A 20,294-nucleotide genomic window follows, 5' to 3' on the forward strand; every position below is an offset into this window, starting at 1 on the left:
TATATCATATCATGCCTATAACATTATATATTATAGTATATTGTAATATATTATAATATATATTATATCATATAAGGTGGAAGGGCTGTGTCGAGATTGGGTGGTCGGGCAAAGAAGATGAGAGGGCTATAAAAGTTCACTTTTAATAAGAAAAAATTAAAGTTAAAACTCTTTCCTCGCATATTTTTTAGGAATAATAAAATTATTTTAAAAAAAATATAAATAAGGTAGCCAAATATATTTTCTATATTAGATTCTGTGTTTTTGTTTTAAAAAATAATAAAGAAAAATACATGATAGCAAATGGAACCTTAAAAATATTTTTAAAACAATAAATATTATAAGAAGAGCTTGAATCTTCGTTTTGTAGTTAAGAGCCACGCACTTTGGATCTGCCCGATTTTGATGGGAAGGAGAAACGGGATGTGAGATGGTTTTAATATACCGACCGACCCCTTTTCAGGAAAATGCACACACTCGATCATATCTCACACTGCAAGAGGATGAATGAAAGGGTTTTTTTTTTTTTTAAAAAAAATACACCCAGTTTCAACTGAAAAGGTTAATCACTCATATTCGGTGCTGATTGGTGTGTCTAGGTCTTCACTAGTCATGCTTATCAGCTGCTTGGAAAGGGTTTTGAATGAAATTATCCAGCATAGGATTAGAATGCTAGGCTAAGTGCATCTACTTGTAAGGGGACTTGGCTACCAAGGCTGGTCACATCCATGGGCAGTTTAATGCAGTTGGTGGACATCCATTTATTCAAAACATTTATTGTTTTGCAATGAATTATACTATTTTCTAAGCTAGTCATATCTATCCAAAGACAACAAGAGCTATAGATTGAGTTATCTCTTTTATTACTAAGCGTTTTGAAGATTTGCTGTAGATTGATCATGTGCCTATATTATTATATTTTTATAATATTTTATTTTTAAATTTTATTAAATGTATTCATATCATATAATTATGATTTGTGTGACCTATTTAAAAAAATAAAAATAAAAAGGATTAATGTGTTATCAAAGTGAAGGCATGCATATGTGGAAGCATATATATATATATATATAGAGAGAGAGAGAGAGAGAGAGAGAGAGAATCGCCAAGCGCAAACTACTTGGCTAATATCCCATTTAATTTGTTTCCTCGGTCTTCCATGATCCGCCAGGACTTGTGGTTTATATGCTGCAACTTTCACCCATCCAAATATCCAGACGCAAGGAGCCGACCGAGGGCAGCTTGGACGAAGTACGTACCAATCAATCACTGGGCCACCGTCAGGAATCTCACCTTAGGAAGTGCACATCGCAACGGGGGAAAGGAGGAGGACCTCAGCCACACCCGCTCCGCGGATGAACCTGTCACATGCCATCACGGCTTCGAACCCGCACAGATCTAAAGGCACCTCCCTTAGATGAAGAAGGAAGCTGAATTCAATCATATGCTGGACTCGTGTCGATAACCCGCTCGCTGTTCAACCTGGTCCTGACCATAGAAAACCAAACGATTTTGTACAGCAGTTGCATTAACTTTTGGACCGAGGTTTGTTGCACGGAAAAACCCTTTGCCCACCGAGGGGAATTTGACTGATTTTTTGTGGGGTTGAAGAGATCTGCTGCCGTGGCTTTATTTTGTTCCCACATGAACACTTAGTGGGGCAGTACTTTGAACAGTACTTGATGGATGATTCATCCACTGCTGCTAAGAGAATAAGGATCCATTTACTGGAGATAAGTGTACGTGGTTTAACAGCATTTCAATACTGACACAAAACATGTGAAGTGAGCATTAGCTCAGTGATCACAACCACTTTCTTGAAAGCGAAGGGACCAGTGACTCTAGTCTTTTAGTGATGTCGTCCAAGGAAATGCAAACTTTCACCATTCACTTCGTCTACATTTTCAAAATTCAAGAAAAAAAATGACTTGGTTATTATCAACTATTATTAGATAATGCCAAAACAAATTGTTCTTCCTTCTCGTTTGATATTAATAACAAAATGTATAGCTAGGCCGCAAGCTCAACCAATCAAAATTTCAAATAACACATGAACATTTTCTTTAAAAAGATGGTAGGTCATTGATTTACTTAAATACTGATGTTCAAAATCAAACATTATGATAGGTTTGATACATGCACGCGCATGGCTCGGTAAGTTTGCCGAACACTGCACCTAGTCTATCAACTACATCACTCAAAATAATCATACGGACCTCACATCTTGCATAAAATTTATAGATTCTATTGCAGTCATGTATAAGATCTTTTAATTTTATTCTTTCAAAAGCACCTAGTGAGGAAAGAAAAGGTTTCAATTCATATAAACCATACTTTCTCTTGATTCATAACTGATGTGGGACTAAAGAAATCCTCTCTATATCATAATTTAGCTCCTCCTCTACACTATAACATAGTCCTTCCAATCAAGAGAGAGTATGTATAAGCAGGAGGTGCTCTCACAGACGACGTCAATGTTGCGGTCATGAATCAAAAAGTCGGATAGATTGGATAATTGATTTATGCCTACGTACAGAGATATTATTCATTTTGATCTTTCATATTACCGTACGAAATCTTACAAATTTATTTTTTAAAAAATATTTTATTAAAAAAATTAATATATGTAATTTTTTTTATCTATAATTAATATAAAACTAAAGTAGCTTCGGATCCCCTGCAACATGTGTTTCTTTGAAACCACCAATGTCCATAAAGTGTCATGTGCTTGTCTAACAACAAAACTGAACCAGTCTTCATGAGTCAAGTTCTGCTCGAGCAGTTTCTTGACTTTAGGCGACTTGTCTCTTCTTGCATAAGTCCAATCCATTCCATCAACGTCATTGTCCATGAGTACAAGTTTGGTCCCTACGAGATGGCAACCTTTGCAGGCAAGGCTTTGCTCCTTTACCACCTCCACGATGAAATTGAGAGAATTCATCAGTGAATCCCGTCCTCTCATCTTCATACATTCTTACGTATAAATTATATTCTTATTATAATAAAAATAATTTTAAATAATAAATTATTTATGACTTTTTTATTATATATTATTAATTTTTTTATTATATTTTGATAAAAATACTACTATCTTTTAATAAATATTCTTATTAACAGCATTTTATCATAAATACAGTTATAAATTTATATTTTATGATATTTTATTTTAAATACCGCTATAAATTTATATTTTATGATATTTTATTATAAATATCACAATAAATTTATATTTTATAGTATTTAAAAAATATATTGGTAAATAATATCATAATTTATAGAATTTTAAAAAATATATCATTAAATTTTAAATTATTAATATTATATAGAGCATGATTTAGTTATATTGATCTCATAAAATATATTATTATACACGTGTGTGTGTATATATATATATATATATATATATATATATATATATATATATATATATATTCTTAATATTATTTATTTAATGATGTGAATGTGTGTTAATAAGTTAGATAAATTATATTTATATATTAATAATATAAGTTATAGGTTGGTGATCAAGAGTTTGCTATTTAAATAAAAGATTATTGGTTTAAATTTTACTCTTGCTCTAATATATAGTTTATTTTTGGATAATTTTTATCGGCATATAAAAAATACCGACATTAAAATTTTTAAGACACTTACATATGTCGTTAAAACAAAAATTTTTATCAATATTTTTTTTAAAAATATCGATAATTAATTACCAATATCATCTTAAAACAGCACATAAGAAAATATCACAAAAATACCACTAAAAATATTTATGACATTTTTTCTGATCTATACTGGTACTTCAAAATGTCGTCAATGATTTTTTTTGTTGTAGTGTTTTTAATCGAGTTATATGAAATTAATTTTTTTTAAAAAAATATTAATTAGATTAGATCCACTATTAAGTTGATGGACTAGTTCAATCATAAAGCAAAATGGCCAGATGTGGACAAAAAAGAAAGAGAAGGAAAAAATGAGGATCCTATTTTGTTGGAGCTGAACTACCATCTTGGTGGTGACTAGGAGCTTTTTTATCGGTGTTGCATTATGATTGGATTGGTCTATTAGTTTGATGATGGATCTAGTCTAACTAAAAAAAAAATCAACACTGATTTTGTGGCCTCTCACATTGCATGTGATAAAATATATAATTAGTACAGCGCAAACTAACAAGGATGAAGCTCTAATGTATCCACTCCCGTGTTTTTTATCCGGATATCGAGTTTTTCTTCTTTGGTCAAAGCACGAGTAAATCAAATCTAATATTAATATATATATATATATATATGAAAGCAGAAATTGAGAGAAAATATGTTTACAGATTAAATTATCTACATAAGCATCAATTTATCATCTATGAATGTCATATAAATCAAAATAAATTTATAAAATATTATCAAATTAAATAAAAAAAATTATAATATTAAATGACTGAATTGAAGCCCATACATATGAATTAAATGATGTGATTAAAATATGATATTATTATATTTTTATAATTAAAATTTATCTATAATTAAAAATATGGATTGATATCAAAAATTTAGATAGATATTATTTTATCATATTAATTTATTAATTTAAAAAATAATTAATTTTAAAAAATAATTAATGATATGATTTAAAAGTTGCACACAGCGTGCGGGCCTAAAACTAGTTCCAGTATAAACCAGGACGACGAAGATATTGAGTTGCAGAGACTACCCAACACACCGCATACAATTTGCCGTACGTTGGCCCAACCTCCGGTTCGAACTCCGTGACTTCACCCCCACGCAGACGCGGACGGGTGATCGAGAGGTCTCTTACAATTCTTTATGCGGTATATGCGGACATGCTTATCCTCCTGTGTCCCTTTGCTTACGAAATCGGGTAACCGATGGTAATTGTGAGCTAAGCGCACCAAAGGCGACCCGGGACGGAGGAATGGCACCGGTCACCCGATATCCGGATTGAATAAAAACAGAGCGAACGGAAGGGACGAAGAGCAAACTTAGCGCGCTTGGGTTCTGTGGAATTCTCTCTCTCTCTCTGTCCCCCTCCCCCCTAAACCGACCAAACCGTCCTAAGAAAACGAAAAATAATCCCCCAAAAAAACCCACCACGGCGATCAAAACCTTAGATCCCTCTCTCGCTTGTCTTTTTTTTTTCCTCTCATGCGATCCTTGTCTTCTCCTCCTCCCTAGGGTTTGATGCCGTTCGAACCCTTGATGTCCTCTAGATGGACGGCACCTGCCCCTTCTCCCTCCGGTCCTTTTCTGATCGTCGCCTTAGCCACAGCTCTGTGCTGCCTCTGCGCGCTCTGGGCCTTCGGCGGGGTCTTCAGGAAGGCCGAGGCGATCAAGAACAAGAAGTCGTCCTGCAAGTGTGTGTGCTCCTGCGGCGGTGGGGGGGACTCCGGCACTGCCCGGGCGAACGGGGAGATGGCGATGTGCGGCGAAAAGAGGACCGCGACGGCGGAGCGGCAGGTTGGGGGTTCGATGATGGAGCAGCTGGTGCCGGAGATCACCACTCACGCTCTCAGCTACCTGGACTACACTAGCCTCTGCCGCCTCTCCATGACCAATTCCGCCATGAGGAGGGCTGCCAACGATGATGGGGCCTGGAAAGCTCTCTATCACAAGGTATATCCTTCCCCAACAGCTATGTCTATCTGTGCTGTTCCGATTCTCATATTGTCCATGTACCAGTAGAAGATTCGGCGGCTACCGCTGCCCTGCTTCCTCTAGCGGAATTCCAGCTTGAGGGGTTACTCGGAATGCTGCCGTGATTTCAGTATCTTTGGTTCGTAGTCAGGGGGTTAATAAGTCAATTTGTAATCTTTAACACCAGCTTTAAATCCAGCACTTGCTTTAGTCTCTGTTTGTGGTGACACGAATATATAAGATCTTGCTTTAGTAAGGGGCTCTTCTTTCAATTGAACAGTGTTAAAGAAACATCAAGGTGTTATTTGGCGATTTTTCATACAGAATTTCGTATACAATATTGCTTTACTTATGGAGGAATGATAATACAGATGGCTTCGAGAAAGTGTTATTCGTTCTCTAGACTATAGTAACTAAGTAACCTATTGTGCAGTGTTAGTTGTTGTCTCGAATACGCTAACCAGGGAACCTGTGGTGCAGTGTTATTTGTTGTCTAGAATACGCTAACCAGGGATGCAGTGGGATGCTGAGGCATGACAAATTATGTCATGACCAATGTAGCTGACTGCATTTAATGGTTATTCATGTGAATAAATAGTTGGGAGTTCTATTATCTTCAAGGTTCTCTTGACCCAACACTGAAACTAAAAAATTGAAACCCTACTCTTCCAGTCAAAAGTTTCCAAAAAGATTTAAAAAAAAAAAAAAAACCGAAACTATCTTTCTTTATGGACTGATGTCTGGTAGGTAAGTCCAATATTATTTTGGAATTGCTGTTTGTATCTCTGAGGGTGTTTTCTTGTCAATTCATGATACTAATAAGCCTTTTCACCAATCCTCTAAAAATGAATGATTGCTGCATAATGCAGGTTAGAGTACAGTTTCGGCCTGTCTGCTATACACAGTGGGCTTTGAGATTCAGAAATGGACATTTTCATATACTGTTAACATGTGATGGTGCTTCTGAATCTCAAAGTCTGCCATGTATGGTAGATGAGCCCATAGTGGAACTAAGTTTCCACTTTAGTGGACCTAAACCACACCCATGCAGGTAATCATTGTTGGTTATTTCTTACTGATGAATAGAAAATGTCTGTTGAGTTACGGTCTGCATATGCATGTATTTCTTCTTTTTTTCCCACTTGAATTCTCAGCTAACGCTGATTTGTATCCGTTCCTGATTTATGACACATTTCATGGAAATTATTGTAGAAAAATGTGTTTATCAATCCTAAGCGTGGAACTTTGTCAATTACCATACGTGACATAAATAGCCAAGTCTTATGAATTGGTGTCATGGCATATCACATTATAGCCCCATTGAATGCAACACTGAATGCACTCCGCAACCCACACCCCCCCCAAAAAGGAAACAATCCTTTGATGCATTATCATGTCTTGCACTTATCTTGCGTCATTTTAGTGGTTAATAGGATAATAGGTGCCCATCAGATACTTTTGACCTTGTCACATGCTTGTAATGTCAGGCAAATTTCATTGGTTGAAAAGATCATGGTTGTTCATTATATACTTCGTTGAGTCACTTGCATTGTGCATGTCAAATTTTAGTTCTCTATGAAGTCATGCTTTCTGGACTACAATATTATCATAAGTTGAGGATGTGCTATAACAAATCTATATGAATCGTGTCACATCTTTAGCATACACAATGTGGAAGAGATGGGCCTTTTGTTAAAACTAGAAAGACATGAATATTTAAAACTTTTTGGTTATACAATTTAAGCTGGTACAATCAAGAAAAACTCAACAGTTGTACTTGATTGAATATAAACTAAGATAAAGGAAACCAAGATTTTGTACAGGAAACTACACGTCTGCATCCATCTTCAAGATATGAATAATAAATGCCGAGCAGAATGAAAACTTAATTTTTTGGAAAAGATGTGTTTATTAGTTAAGTAATGGTTGGCAATATTGGCTGATGATCCTAACTCTTTGTGATGATGTAGCCTATTGTGAACATGTGTCGAGTAGGCCTAGCACACAACCTACTCAGTTCCATTGGAGTTTTGGTAGTCCAAGCTGTTATCATCTTTGAGAGCTTGAGGTAGTTTTATCGTTTTTTGACATCAGTTTTGGGCTTAGGCCATCTAGCTATGAAACCTAATCAACTAATTCATGGTCCAACAAGAGACAATTTTGTGTCTATATGAGTTGTGATTATTTGTCAATTTGGTGTCTATGAGAACTAGTTATTCAGTTTATTTGGAACTTAAAATTATGATTGATCTAGAATTGTATATATCTGATTTTTAAGAGAGAGTACCAGGCTGGTTAATTTCACTCCATTGTTCCTTCTGTATCATCAGCTTTACTCATATTTCTAAAATCCCCACTCATGCCTTTTATCTTCTTTAAACTAAGCACATCCCTTCTCCTATCAATATTCCATGTTCCATCTCCCTTTAAAACTTCACAGACATTAAGCTATTATATGACGTATTTTGCTGTATGGTGTGTGCTGATGTTGCTATACTGTCATCAGCAAGATATTTGCATGGTATACATTTATGTACCTCGTTATATTGTGTATCAGTTTGTGGTGATGCATGCTAGTCCAGCATGGACCCATCTTGTTTAAGACCTGGCATGTGATTAGTGTGGCTCGATATGTATCATGCTTGCTTCTGACCGGCATGGGCATGTTATGAAATACTTTAGTCTTGCTAAAAGATCAAGCCTTTAGAAATAACTCTCTCTGAAGCAACATGTATGTTGGTAAATTTATTGAAGGAGGAAATCCTTGTTGCAAGTGGTAAAGAACAGAAGGAAACACGCTTTTATATTACTTTAAAATAAAAAAAAAAAAAAAAAAACTACATCTATAATCAGAAATTATTTTTTAGCTTTTGTTATGGTCAATATGCATATTCTAAGTTTAAACATCACCTTTCCATGTCCAAGATCCATTCTAGTGTGAAGTGAATGTTTTAACTCTTTTTGGGTAGCATTGATTTATGGGCTTTAGATGAACTGACAAACTGTATGTCAACATCATTCATGTCGCATGATATAATCCCTTTAACATGAAAGTGATTCCCATAGAACTGATCGCTCCTCTATCGGTTATGCCATTGTGGACTAGTCAAAGGCCCAGTGGTCACATTCCTTATCCAAATGGGGGAGGTTCAGGTTGGAGGCTTAGGAAGTATTTCCTTGAGAACTTTGGACCTGGTTAACTTGCTCTGGTTGGTCTTCTCTCCCTTTCCCTCATTAGTTATTTCATTGGGAACAGTGTTGTTCAACACTTTTGAACATAAGGTTGGCCATATTGATTGCTTGCCCTAGCTGATGACAGCACAAACTGATAGGAGCCTGAGCGTCATTGCAAAACAGCAGCCTAGGTGTGGGTTGAAGATGTGCAACCAGGGATATGTTGTCTTGAACTTGGGTTAGTATCTTGCTTTGTGGGTTGAGCACAAGATTACATGGACCTGATCATGCCTGCCCAATGTGCATATCCATGCTATTAATATTTCTATTCCTTCATATGTGTTGTTGAGTATTGTTTTTGCCTGTTTTCTTTTCAATATGTTATTGACAGCTGCTGCTATCATTGTCAAAAGATTCAAAACCAGCATTATCCATAGAAAATTTGCTTTGATAGAGATATCTTAGTTATTTTTGTTCTTGTCTTAGTGGAACTACTATTTGTTTTACAGGTTTACTACACCATTTGGATTGTTGTGCATTTTCACCTGAAAAGATGCACACTTATTCTATATATGCGTACATGTTTAGACACCTAGATATACTGTTATTATGATGCTGTTGCTATCAATGAGAAGGGGAAATTTGGAGCCCCAGTTGAAGGTTGACTTCATGAATAGGTCAAGTATGTACAACTAGCATTAAGAGTAGGGTTGTCAGTCCATGACTTGACCTGCCAACGTGACATGCAGCTGGCCTGAGATAAGTGGGTTTGGATTTGTTAGTGGTTTTGTGTAGCAAGTGTGTTGCCCTAACAAACCTGCTTATTAAATGGGTGGGATTTAGGTTTTGAGTCGTGACCTGTCTAATCGAATTTGACCTGTATAATAATTGAGTTGAGTTGACAAGATTATAATGCAATCCATCTAAGATCCATCTAACCTGTTAACCTGTTTAAGAGCCATTTTAAATATTTTTATTTTTTGGATTAGTACCCATGTTGATCTAGTTAACAAGTCATTATGTACCAGAGCTGACTCCACTTGTTTATTAAATGGGTTAAGCATGTCTGGTTGGATTACTTGTTTAAGAAACAGGTAGGGTTCAGTTTTCATCTCTGACCTATTTAATAAATGGGTTAGGTTTGGGTTGACAGGTTTTTCCTAACTCCTATGCCTCAACTTGATCCCTTGCAGCCCCAAATCAAGAGGATAGGGTAAAATTTGTGTTTGGCTTATATTCCTGAGATTGTTCTGTGTGAAAGATCGGATGAGGTAAATGATGGTGATGGTACAATTTTGTATCAGTGGAATGGGTACATTGAATGTATGGTGCGTTAAAAAAATAATCGAGTTTTATTATAATAATTATCATTTTTTAATTCAGTTTTTGTGCCCTTTTTTTTTTTCTGTACCCGGCAATGATCAATGATTCATAGGCACATGGCCCCCATTCAGTAAATTTGGTAATTTGGGCTACAATATAGTTTCCGGCAATTTCTAGGACAGTGAGCAGGGCTAATTTTGTCAACATTTTCAATCATGGAAGTGGAATGGTATCTTATATTGCATATGTTATATGAATGAAATTATGAATGTTTCAATCTGACAATGGATTCTGAGTGTCGGATATGGCAAGGGGAAAAAAACTTGGATAATAAATCTTAGTAATAGATTAGTTGTTTAGCTCTGAGACCCTGATTAGAATTTTGATTTGAACCATTAAGTAAGGATTCTGAACTTGAATTCATAGTTCTTTGAAGGGGAACAGTTGTAATGAAGGATTTTCACCCTTCAACAACTTGGGTTTTACATGTAGAAAGGTGCTAATTGGATTTTAATGGAATGGATCTTGAAATATATTTTAGGAAAAATGCATGGAAAACTGTGTGAAATGATGCATTCGAAGGAAGAATACACCAAATGTTGACTCCTAGCAATTCCAGTGTGGGTTTTTTTGGTATATACTAGGAGATATGATGTTTAAAACTTGAAATACTTGTGTTGCATTTTGAGTCTTTTCCTATAGATGTTGTCATACTTTCCTTTGACGTTGAGAATCCTTCTGATGATTTCCTGTACATTTATTACCTTTCCTGTTATAATCTGAATTATTATGAAATCATTCTTAACACTTGCTCTGTGTTTGTTTACATGGCTACAAGTTCATTATGTCCTGTTATACTTGTTTGGTGCAATACCAAGATCCATCATATACTTCTTATTTGGTATCTTAATGTCTCAGGTGTCCAGAAAAACTTATAGTCTAAATGGCTAATAGTTATCTTGTAGGACTTCACAGTGGAACAGGACAGCATCACCCCAGTTAATGGATGGAAGTCTTATTATGCTGCTACCAAGGCCATTATTAATGTCAATGCAGAGTTTTATAACATCATTAGAGAAGGATCTCTACCAGCAATGAGTCGCTTTTGGCTTAATGCAGACTATGTGCAGTGCATACATGGCTCTGGAGAGTTATTTATGGGGTATGATCTGAACACGATCTTCACAAAGATTGTTATATAACAACTTATGGTGAAATTAGGAAACAATGCAACTGTTCTTTCTTGAAATATTCCATTCTGATATGGTCTTTGTTAACATACTTAAAACATTGACAATTATATATATGCCAAGAGCCTGAGTAAGACCAAGCTTTAGGATGTGTTTGGCATTGCTTAAGAAAAAAATACTTTTGTAACTTTTGAAGCAAAAAAGTGCTTCCTAGAAAATAAGTGCTTTGTAACAATACCTGAAAAAAATGCTTCCACAAGAAAAAAAAAAAGGGAATGCTTTTAGGATAGGCTAGAAAACCTAGCTTCTGGCTTCTCATTTTGTAAGAATAACGTTCTAAAAAGCAGAAGCAACACCAACCATGCCCTTAACACGAAGATGACATATTTGACATTCATCTTTTTTGCTGTTAGTTTATTCTTTGATCACCATAGGATAAAAGGTATAAAGAACAATCCTTATCTATTTGGATTCCTTTCTTTTGTTGTTGAGGAAGTGTGGTAAATGATATAACTGATTCTGAGTTTTATGTTAAATGCATTCTTGATCCGAAGATTCTCTTTCTGCTTAATCTATTCACATCATGGTATTCAGTTAACATAGCTGAATGTCTAAATTTCTTGCTGGATAAACAAATGAATGTCTAAATTTCTTGCTGGATAAACAAATTAATTATATGTGAAGGACATATGTTAATTCCTAGTATAGTGACCTAGTTCCTTTTTATAACCCACACTTTGAATTTCTAATAACCTGATTATTAGTTTACATCTGAAAATTGTGAAATGAATGTAGATACCTTACTAAGCATTATTCTGATTTTTGTTTTTCATTTACCATACCTTGTTTAGTAGATAAATAAGCTTCTGTTTGATTGTGATAAACTGTGAACTAGTACATCATCATATATTTCAATCCATATTTGGTTGTGTCAGATTCTCGTGTCTGGTAGGAGTACTGATGATGAAAATCTTAACAAAACATCTTTGATGCTTGAACAGTGCTTTGAGCTTGATCAATTTTCCACCTTTTCTTTATCCTTACTATCCAAAAGATGGTGACTAGGTGGATCTTCTTTCTAAGTAATATTTAAATTTATAAGTAAAATGTTGACTAAATTTCTAAGTAATATTTAAATATGTGCAACTTTTATGTGGCTATATTGGCTGATTCTGAAGATTTGTTGAGAAGAATCATAACATGGAGTGTATAAGGGTTCGGATTAGAAGGCAAGTGGTTTATCCTGGATCTATGACATGTTTTGTTTTGAAGTTGCTTTAAAATAGTAGCAACTATGGCCTGAATGGATGTAGACACCATTTTGATTGGATTATCTTTCTTTCACATTAGGTTAATTGAATTTCCATTGTGTTTGAAACATGTAGCAATTTTGATTATAGAGATTATCAGATTTAGCCAAACTGTTTTAAGTTTTGACCTTTCATGTAAATTTTCAGTTGAGTTATACATTAACTTTCATTTCTGTGTACTGATAATTTGCAAACCTCCTTGTAAGTACGAAAGTTATAACTCAGAGTAAATAACTCCCTTTTGTTTTCCTTCATTCCTCTTGATCATTATTAATCGGTGAGCCTTGACTGCTTTCTATCTTTTTTATATATATATATATATGCATACTTCATTAGTTTATGTCAGGTTGGACTGCAAAGCAACATATGTGCACCAAATAATAGTATATATGTCAAGGTGACAAAGTATACAGTGCTCTGACTGGGGACATTTTTTTGGTCACTCTGCATTAGTGCTGTCTAGACCAATCATCAGGTATCTGCAATTCCATGGATTGCTTAGCATGTTGGATATCTGCAACCATTTGATTGCAATGCTTTAGTACTTCTGTTGCTGCTTATGCTCTTTTGGTTGTTTATGGTGCACATAGATGATTGCACATGGAATGGTTGCTCATGCCTTCAGCTTCATGCTTCAAGGCATTTTGTAAATTGTCTATCAACATGGCTAGTGGAATGGGAATCAATGTCATATTACAGCATAGAGCACTGATTTTACTTTTGTTCTCCCTTGCAAATTGTTTATTATCTTCCTTCTAAGCACATAAAATAAAATGTTTCATTTTATAGGTATACTGCAGTGATTGACAGTTGGGCTCTTGCATTCAATTGGGCTCAAGGAGGGGGTGGTCAAGGTGTTACCTTTCAGATACGGAATGTACGAGCTCGTGTGCTCAGTGACATGGCATGGATTACTATGAAAGCTTATGTTGATCTGGACTCAGGGCCATTCCATGTGACCAATATCTATGAGTTTCACAACAAGCGGTGGTACATGGTTCACCATCACAGTTCAGTAATGCTCATGGATGGGGATCCAGGACCCCACAATCTTTTAGGTTGAAGCGGATAGGAAATACAGCAATTGCAATACATCTGAATGTGGCAAAAGCTCTGGCTTCTTTTTTTTCTCTTCAGTTTAAATTTCCTTATGATTTTTTTCCCATTTCACCATTGGAAGTTTTTTGTAACCTCACCTGTCTAGACTGTTAATATATATTTGTCATCTGTTTTCTGTCCAAAGGCCATAATATATTCTTTTATTTCTTTGAACTTTTTTTCATTTCATCCTGAGATGATTTTGGACAGGAGGAGCTCTTATTTCTTTGTATAGATAGCAACGTGGTCGTACACTTGGACAGGTGGATTTTGTGAGCCAATCAATTGAAAACATTTGATGAGAATTCCATGCCTCATTGTACTGGTTCAAGTTTTATGGTAATTTACTATCAGTTGATTTATGTGTGACTAATCATATATTCAGTCACTTTCAGTAATTTTATTACTTATAGGGACAAGCTGCGCTAGGCACCAAGGGTAGCCTTAGCATGTTCATGCGTAGCTGATGAGAGGTTGAGGAGTGAGGTTATTTCTTGGAGTAGCTGATGTGCTGTCTCTATGCTGCTGGGTTCCATGTAGCCATTGCTAATTCTGTTCTTAATCTTCTGGTGTACATTATGCTCGTAGTTGACCTATGTTAGTGATGGTATGCTCCATATCGTCTAAAGGACTTCCCCTATGCGTAACCTAACGTGGTCTTGACACTTTTAGCCTTTAATTCAGTCCGGAACCCTTACTACTTTAATAATAAGGCTAATTTGGATCATCTAGCATCATTATTTATGCATTCCATTTCTTTTGCTATTACAAAGATTTCTGGTTTGATGCTGGGAATTGAGTGGCTATGAGTTCGGTTCTGACCTCATGATGACTGGAGTTTGATTATACTTAACATTTGACTTCTTCCACTTCTGTTTCTTGCATCCCTCGATCCAAACGTTCTTGAATGACCTTGAGTATCCTCTTTGGTACTCTCACTTTTGGATTGGGTTGTATCTTTCGCATGAAAGGATAATTGATTTCCTTCTGCGATGTCAACCATTCCTTCTTTCTCAGATTGTTGCTGCTTTTGTTGATTCCTTCCCTGGGCAAATCACCTTTGTCAAATGTTGTCAACCCAAACAGTTTCTTATGAGCAGAATGGTTGCCAAATCAAGTATGATGGCACTTATGAGTTCTGTTTGAATGATAAAAAAAGGAGCACTTGGTGACTTCTATGGCACTCTTTAAGAAGTTAGAATTTGATAATTTCCAGATCATTTTGTTCGCAACATCGCAATATAGATGCTCCTGAGTTATCTTGATTCTCATTGACTAGATTTATACTCATGGTAATCTGAATTGCTTGTTCAGAATGGCATGACGTGTAGACCATATGTTTTGGTTGTGTGAATTCCCATGACCCTCTTGTTTATCAAGTCAGTCGATTTCATTCTTCCTATGTGTGCGACTCATTACAAAGTGAGTTGCTGGGCTTGGTTAGATCAATTTTCTATTTCACAGGATCAAAATGATCATGTTGGTTTGATGAAAAGGATCATGGTGACCCAAAAAATGTAGAATTTGGTATCAATTTTTTGCTCAATTGAAAACCCATCGTACTTGAGCAATGATAATGCAAATGCTTGGTCATAATTCATGTCAATATAGTTTAAGCTAACATTACCTTGTAATAATATACAAGTATCAATCATCATGGATTGACCTATTTCAGAGAGTGTTTGGATTCAGCGTACTAGTATTTATAGAAAATAATGTGGATGAAAATTGATTTTTATGTGCTTCCATGGTCTAGTGGTTAGGACATTGGACTTTGAATCTAGTAACCTGAGATCAAATGTTGGTGGAGTACAAAACTAATCCCCACATCAGCCCCTATATTCTGCTCCTTCATCTATAAAGGTTCTATCCCTTTAAGAGCCATTTTTTATGCAATGCAGCTTCCTGAGGTTTGTTTTCAGACGGATAATTGTGATTCAATTCGGATCATTTTTTCGGGATCTTCTTCTTTTAACGGAATGAAAATCAGTTCTTTAGCTGGTTCACTCCTTTCTTGATTTTCTCTTTGGTCCAATTTATCAACAGGCAAAGAGTCTTCAGGTTTATTATTTTGAGTGGAGATAAGGAAGCAACGTCGGACGAGTTGTTGATCTCCACGCATCTCTCCGACTCTATATTTTGTCGGAAATCGGACTAACAAATGGTATATCGAAATCACTGCTCTCAAAATGTTAAACTCAGGTCGTCCGAGTGTGGTATTGTAAGTCGAAGGTACTCGAACCACCATGAACATTATGAAAATAATGCTCTGTTGTGGTTCGGTCCCCAGTGGTTAAGGGGAGAGAAATTTCTCCCTCCACTGTGACAGCATCTCCTGTGAAGTCGACCAGTGACGTCGAGACTCTTTTGAGTCAGTCAGTCGGCAGTCGCATTCGGAAGAAAGTCGAATAAAACAAAATATCAGTTGAACTTTCATTATCTACTAGAATGCTTTTTACATCATAGTTCGCTATTGTTGCCAAAACAACAATAGTATTATCATGAGGAGTCTGAATTCTCCGAATATCATCTTTCAAAAAAATTATTATATTGTCGAGTCATCGTCGCTTTGCCGACTCATCTTTGGAAGTTGCCCCCCTGTCCAGTCGTTCGGAGATTATGTTAATCATCCCTGCAGTCGGTTGATTATTTACAGCTTCTTCGGTTTGCAGTTGAGGTCGTCGATCAGCAGGAGATTGAGTCGGTGGATCTCTTCGATATTTTTCGAGATAGTCTCGTCGAATCAGGACTTCGATCTCATCTCTGAGCTGGATGCATTGTTCGGTATCATGACTGTGATCACGATGGAACTGACAATACTTCTTTCGGTCGTGGTTCCTCGGTAACGCTTTCATTGATGGGGGTTGTCGTAGATATTTCGCTCCTTTGATCTCCATAAGGATCTGCGCACGAGGAGCGGAAAGAGGAGTATAGGAGTCATACCTGCTGTAACTCGACTTTGGACTCCATCATCGAGGCGAAGCTTGCTTATTGGACGGTGGCCGACTTAATTCGATCGAAGCTCCTTCCTTCTTCTGACTTTTGCTTTCTATCTGGCGTCGGTCAGAAGCTCTTTCGTCTGCACGCATATATTTGTATGCACGCTCTAGAAGTTCAGCATAAGTTCGAAGGAGAGTTTTATCTAAAGAATGTGTGAATCGAGATCTCTTCAGACCTCTTTTCATGGCTGAGATAGCCATATTTTCATTGAGGTCTTTGACCTCAAACGTGACCGCATTAAAACGAGCCATGAAATCCCGAAGTGATTCAATCTCTCCTTGCTTAATTGAGAAGAGACTATCAAAAGTTCGTAGCGGCCTTCGACTGGTGCTGAAGTGAGTCATGAAAGAATATTCTAGCTGTTCGAAAGAATATATGCTTTCCAACTGAAGCTCGGAGTACCAGGTTCGAGCAGCTTTCCGAAGAGTTGCCGAGAAGCCGATGCATAAGAGGGCATCGATCGCCTCCTGAATCGTCATGAGAGCCTTGTAGCTCTCAAAATGATCGATCTGGTCGGTGGATCAGTCGTATGGCTCCATGTGATGACCCAAGCCAAAAAAAAAAATAGGAGAATCGGGAAGAAGACTCCCGATAGGAGTCTTCTTCCCCGATGAAGCCGCGGTGATTGGGAGTCCTAGGACCACCAGGAGTCCTAGGGCTCTCTATAAAAAGGCTCTTCCCTTCCTAAGAACCTCCCCCACCGATTTTTCTCCCCTCTTTCTCCTTGATTCCTCCGATTGAAGCCGCGACCTTTGATTCGTGCTCGCCGTGATTTCTCACCGGTGGGATCACTGAAGGCTGAGGTAAGCCTTCCTCCTCTTCCTCTCTTCCCTCTCCTTCTTTTCGTGCCTCTATGCACGACTGTCGGTGATGGGTGTTACCGGATTTCATTGAAGAAGGGACCCTGTTCGGTCTCTTCTTCTTCTTTGATTTTCTGACGTCGGTGATCACTACCGACTGCCGGTTTTGGCCTCTCTGAACTCATGAGAGTTGCCCCCCTTGCCGTCGGCCTTCACCGTGACGGCCGTGGCCTGAATGGCCGATCAAAGGGAGGGGACTCCGGTCCCCTGTTTCGGCCATGAAAGAGCCGAGAAGAAAGAAGAAAAAGAAAAGAAAAAAAAAAAGAAGAAAAAGAGAAAAAGAAAAAGAAAAGAAAAGAAAAGAAAAGAAGAAAAAGAGAAAAAGAAAAAGAAAAGGAAAAGAAAAAAAAAGAGAGAGGAAGAGAAAGAGAGGGAGACTTTCTCTCTCTGCTCTCTCTCTCTTAAATCTTTTAGGATTTATAAAAAATATATATATAAATAAATAATAATAAAATCTTGGACGCTGTCATCTAGTCGATCCGTGTCAGGATATTAGATTTTAAAAATTTTTATTATTTTTATTTGATAAAATTTTGATCAAAAATATGATATTTGACGTACCAGTTTCGAAGAAGGATTTTTTAGATTTCTAGAATCTCTAATTTAAATTTTTTTTAAGGTAAGTAGTATTTTATTTTTATTTGAATTTATCTGATAAATTATAAATTTGAATTATATAAATTCATGACATGCTTGTGATTGAAATTATTTGTTGAATTTAATTATGATTGAAAATAATTGTTAAAAATTATTTATGATTGAAGATATTTGTTGCAAATTACTATGATGATGTATATCATAAAGAATGATATGATTGATTTACTCGAATATCACTTATTTATATTATTTTTGAAATAATATATGAATTGAAAGATGATATGAATTGACAACCTGACTATGTAAAAGACTCCACCAATAGGGGCATATACGTTGGCAATTTGATTTGTTCTGACGGTTTATGTTGCCAGCGAGACCAGCGACATGTCGCCAGAGAGACCAGCGACAAACTGCCAGCGAGACCAGCGATTCTGAAAGACTTGCTGCCAGATGATTCGTAGCCTACCGTAAGAAGATACGCGATATTATGATCCTGCCACAGGAAAAATATGGTCATAGTTCATGGTTGATAAGAAGAAACTTAAAAATTTGATGAATTCAAGATGATAAGTATAATTTGAAATTATGATGAATTAAAATTTTATACATGATTGATAGTGTGATGAATTAAATTATGAATTCATGAATTTACATATCGTTTATATTATTATCAGTAAACCGATATGTACAGTATTATTGTCTGATTTATCCAGTTAAAGGTATATACTACTTACTGGGCTATTTAGCTCATCATGAGTTTATATTTTTCTTTACAGATGCAGAAAATAAGCATGATGCGGGATTTCGATTGGGAGAGCGATTAGAGATGGAGATTAGCTCATTTGATTTAGGATTTTTTTCAGAATTGATGCAAGACTTTTATTTTAAGTGTTGACTTGTCAGACAATTATTTTCTTTTTTGGACACTGAGTTTTGATTTATTATTTGAAGTAAGGTTTGATCATTAAGACTGAAATTTATTTAACTTTATGAGTATGATGTTATGATGAGAAGCCTTGCATGCTTATAAAAAAAATTTTCTATGAGTATGCGGTGATTGCCATAACCTTCGACTCACAATCTCAGGTCGGGAGCGTGACAATTAATATGGTATCAGAGCATAAGTAGATAGATAAAGACATGTAGAATAGAATGAGCGAGTGATGGGTAGATATTAGAAAATTTGTAAGGTTAGTTATAATGATTATAACCTGAGCTGTCTTAAGTAAGTTTATAACTTTATTAAGGATAAGTTATCATCTCAAATTTGTCATAGGTCAATATGCCTCCACGACGAATGAGGAATACTCAAGGAGCGGTAGGAGGGACATCAAATCCACTTGGTGATAATACTCTCCATTTGAATAGCGGCACATCTCAGCAGGAGGAAATCATTGATCCTACTGAAAATACTCCGACAGTACAAGAAGAGCCGAACATGACTCAACTAATGCAAACTCTGATCGAAGTAGTTCAAACACAGCAACAGTTATTTCAACAACAACATGCGCAACCACGTCAGCATCCTCCACCGACACCTGACCATGGAGAACATCCGATGCAGTGAAACAACATCGTCGAGTTTAAAAAGCTAGCTCCTCCAGCCTTCAAAGGGACCATTGAGCCACTGAAAGCTGACAACTGGATTATGGAGATGAAAAAGGCATTTGCCATACAAGAATGCCATGATGATGAGAAGATTCGCTACACAGCATATCTATTACAAGGTGAGGCATATAACTGGTGGTGTATACTTGAACAAAAATATGAACACGATGGGATACCACTCATTTGGGAGAGATTTCAATATGAATTTTTTGACAAGTACTTTCCTCGAAGTGTCAGAATGCAGAAAGAGCAGGAGTTCATTCATCTGAAACAGGGGAACAGATTTGTTGCAGAGTATAAAGCTAAATTCACGGAGTTAGCCAAGTTTGTTCCAAGATTAGTTAAGGTTGAGCAAGATAGAGTACATAAATTTGAAATGGGACTGAAGACGAAAATTAGAAAATAAGTTGTACCCTATGAGTTAATTACTTATGCCTCAGTTGTAAATAAAGCTCTAATAATTGAGAGAAAAGTTAATGAAGCACA

At 36.2% G+C, this 20,294-nt stretch overlaps 1 protein-coding gene across 1 annotated transcript; it reads left to right on the top strand.

The window, feature by feature from the left end:
• The first annotated feature begins 4,985 nt into the window (after positions 1–4,985).
• LOC105047618 (F-box protein SKIP8) lies at positions 4,986–13,917 on the top strand. The gene is given in 4 exon segments (XM_010926615.3): positions 4,986–5,257; positions 5,259–5,627; positions 11,111–11,307; positions 13,435–13,917. Coding segments are annotated over 4 exon segments (873 nt in total). The 5' UTR covers positions 4,986–5,224; the 3' UTR covers positions 13,709–13,917.
• The last annotated feature ends 6,377 nt before the right edge of the window (positions 13,918–20,294 follow it).

Source organism: Elaeis guineensis, chromosome 6, assembly GCF_000442705.2.
Source record: "Elaeis guineensis isolate ETL-2024a chromosome 6, EG11, whole genome shotgun sequence".
NCBI lineage: Eukaryota > Viridiplantae > Streptophyta > Magnoliopsida > Arecales > Arecaceae > Elaeis > Elaeis guineensis.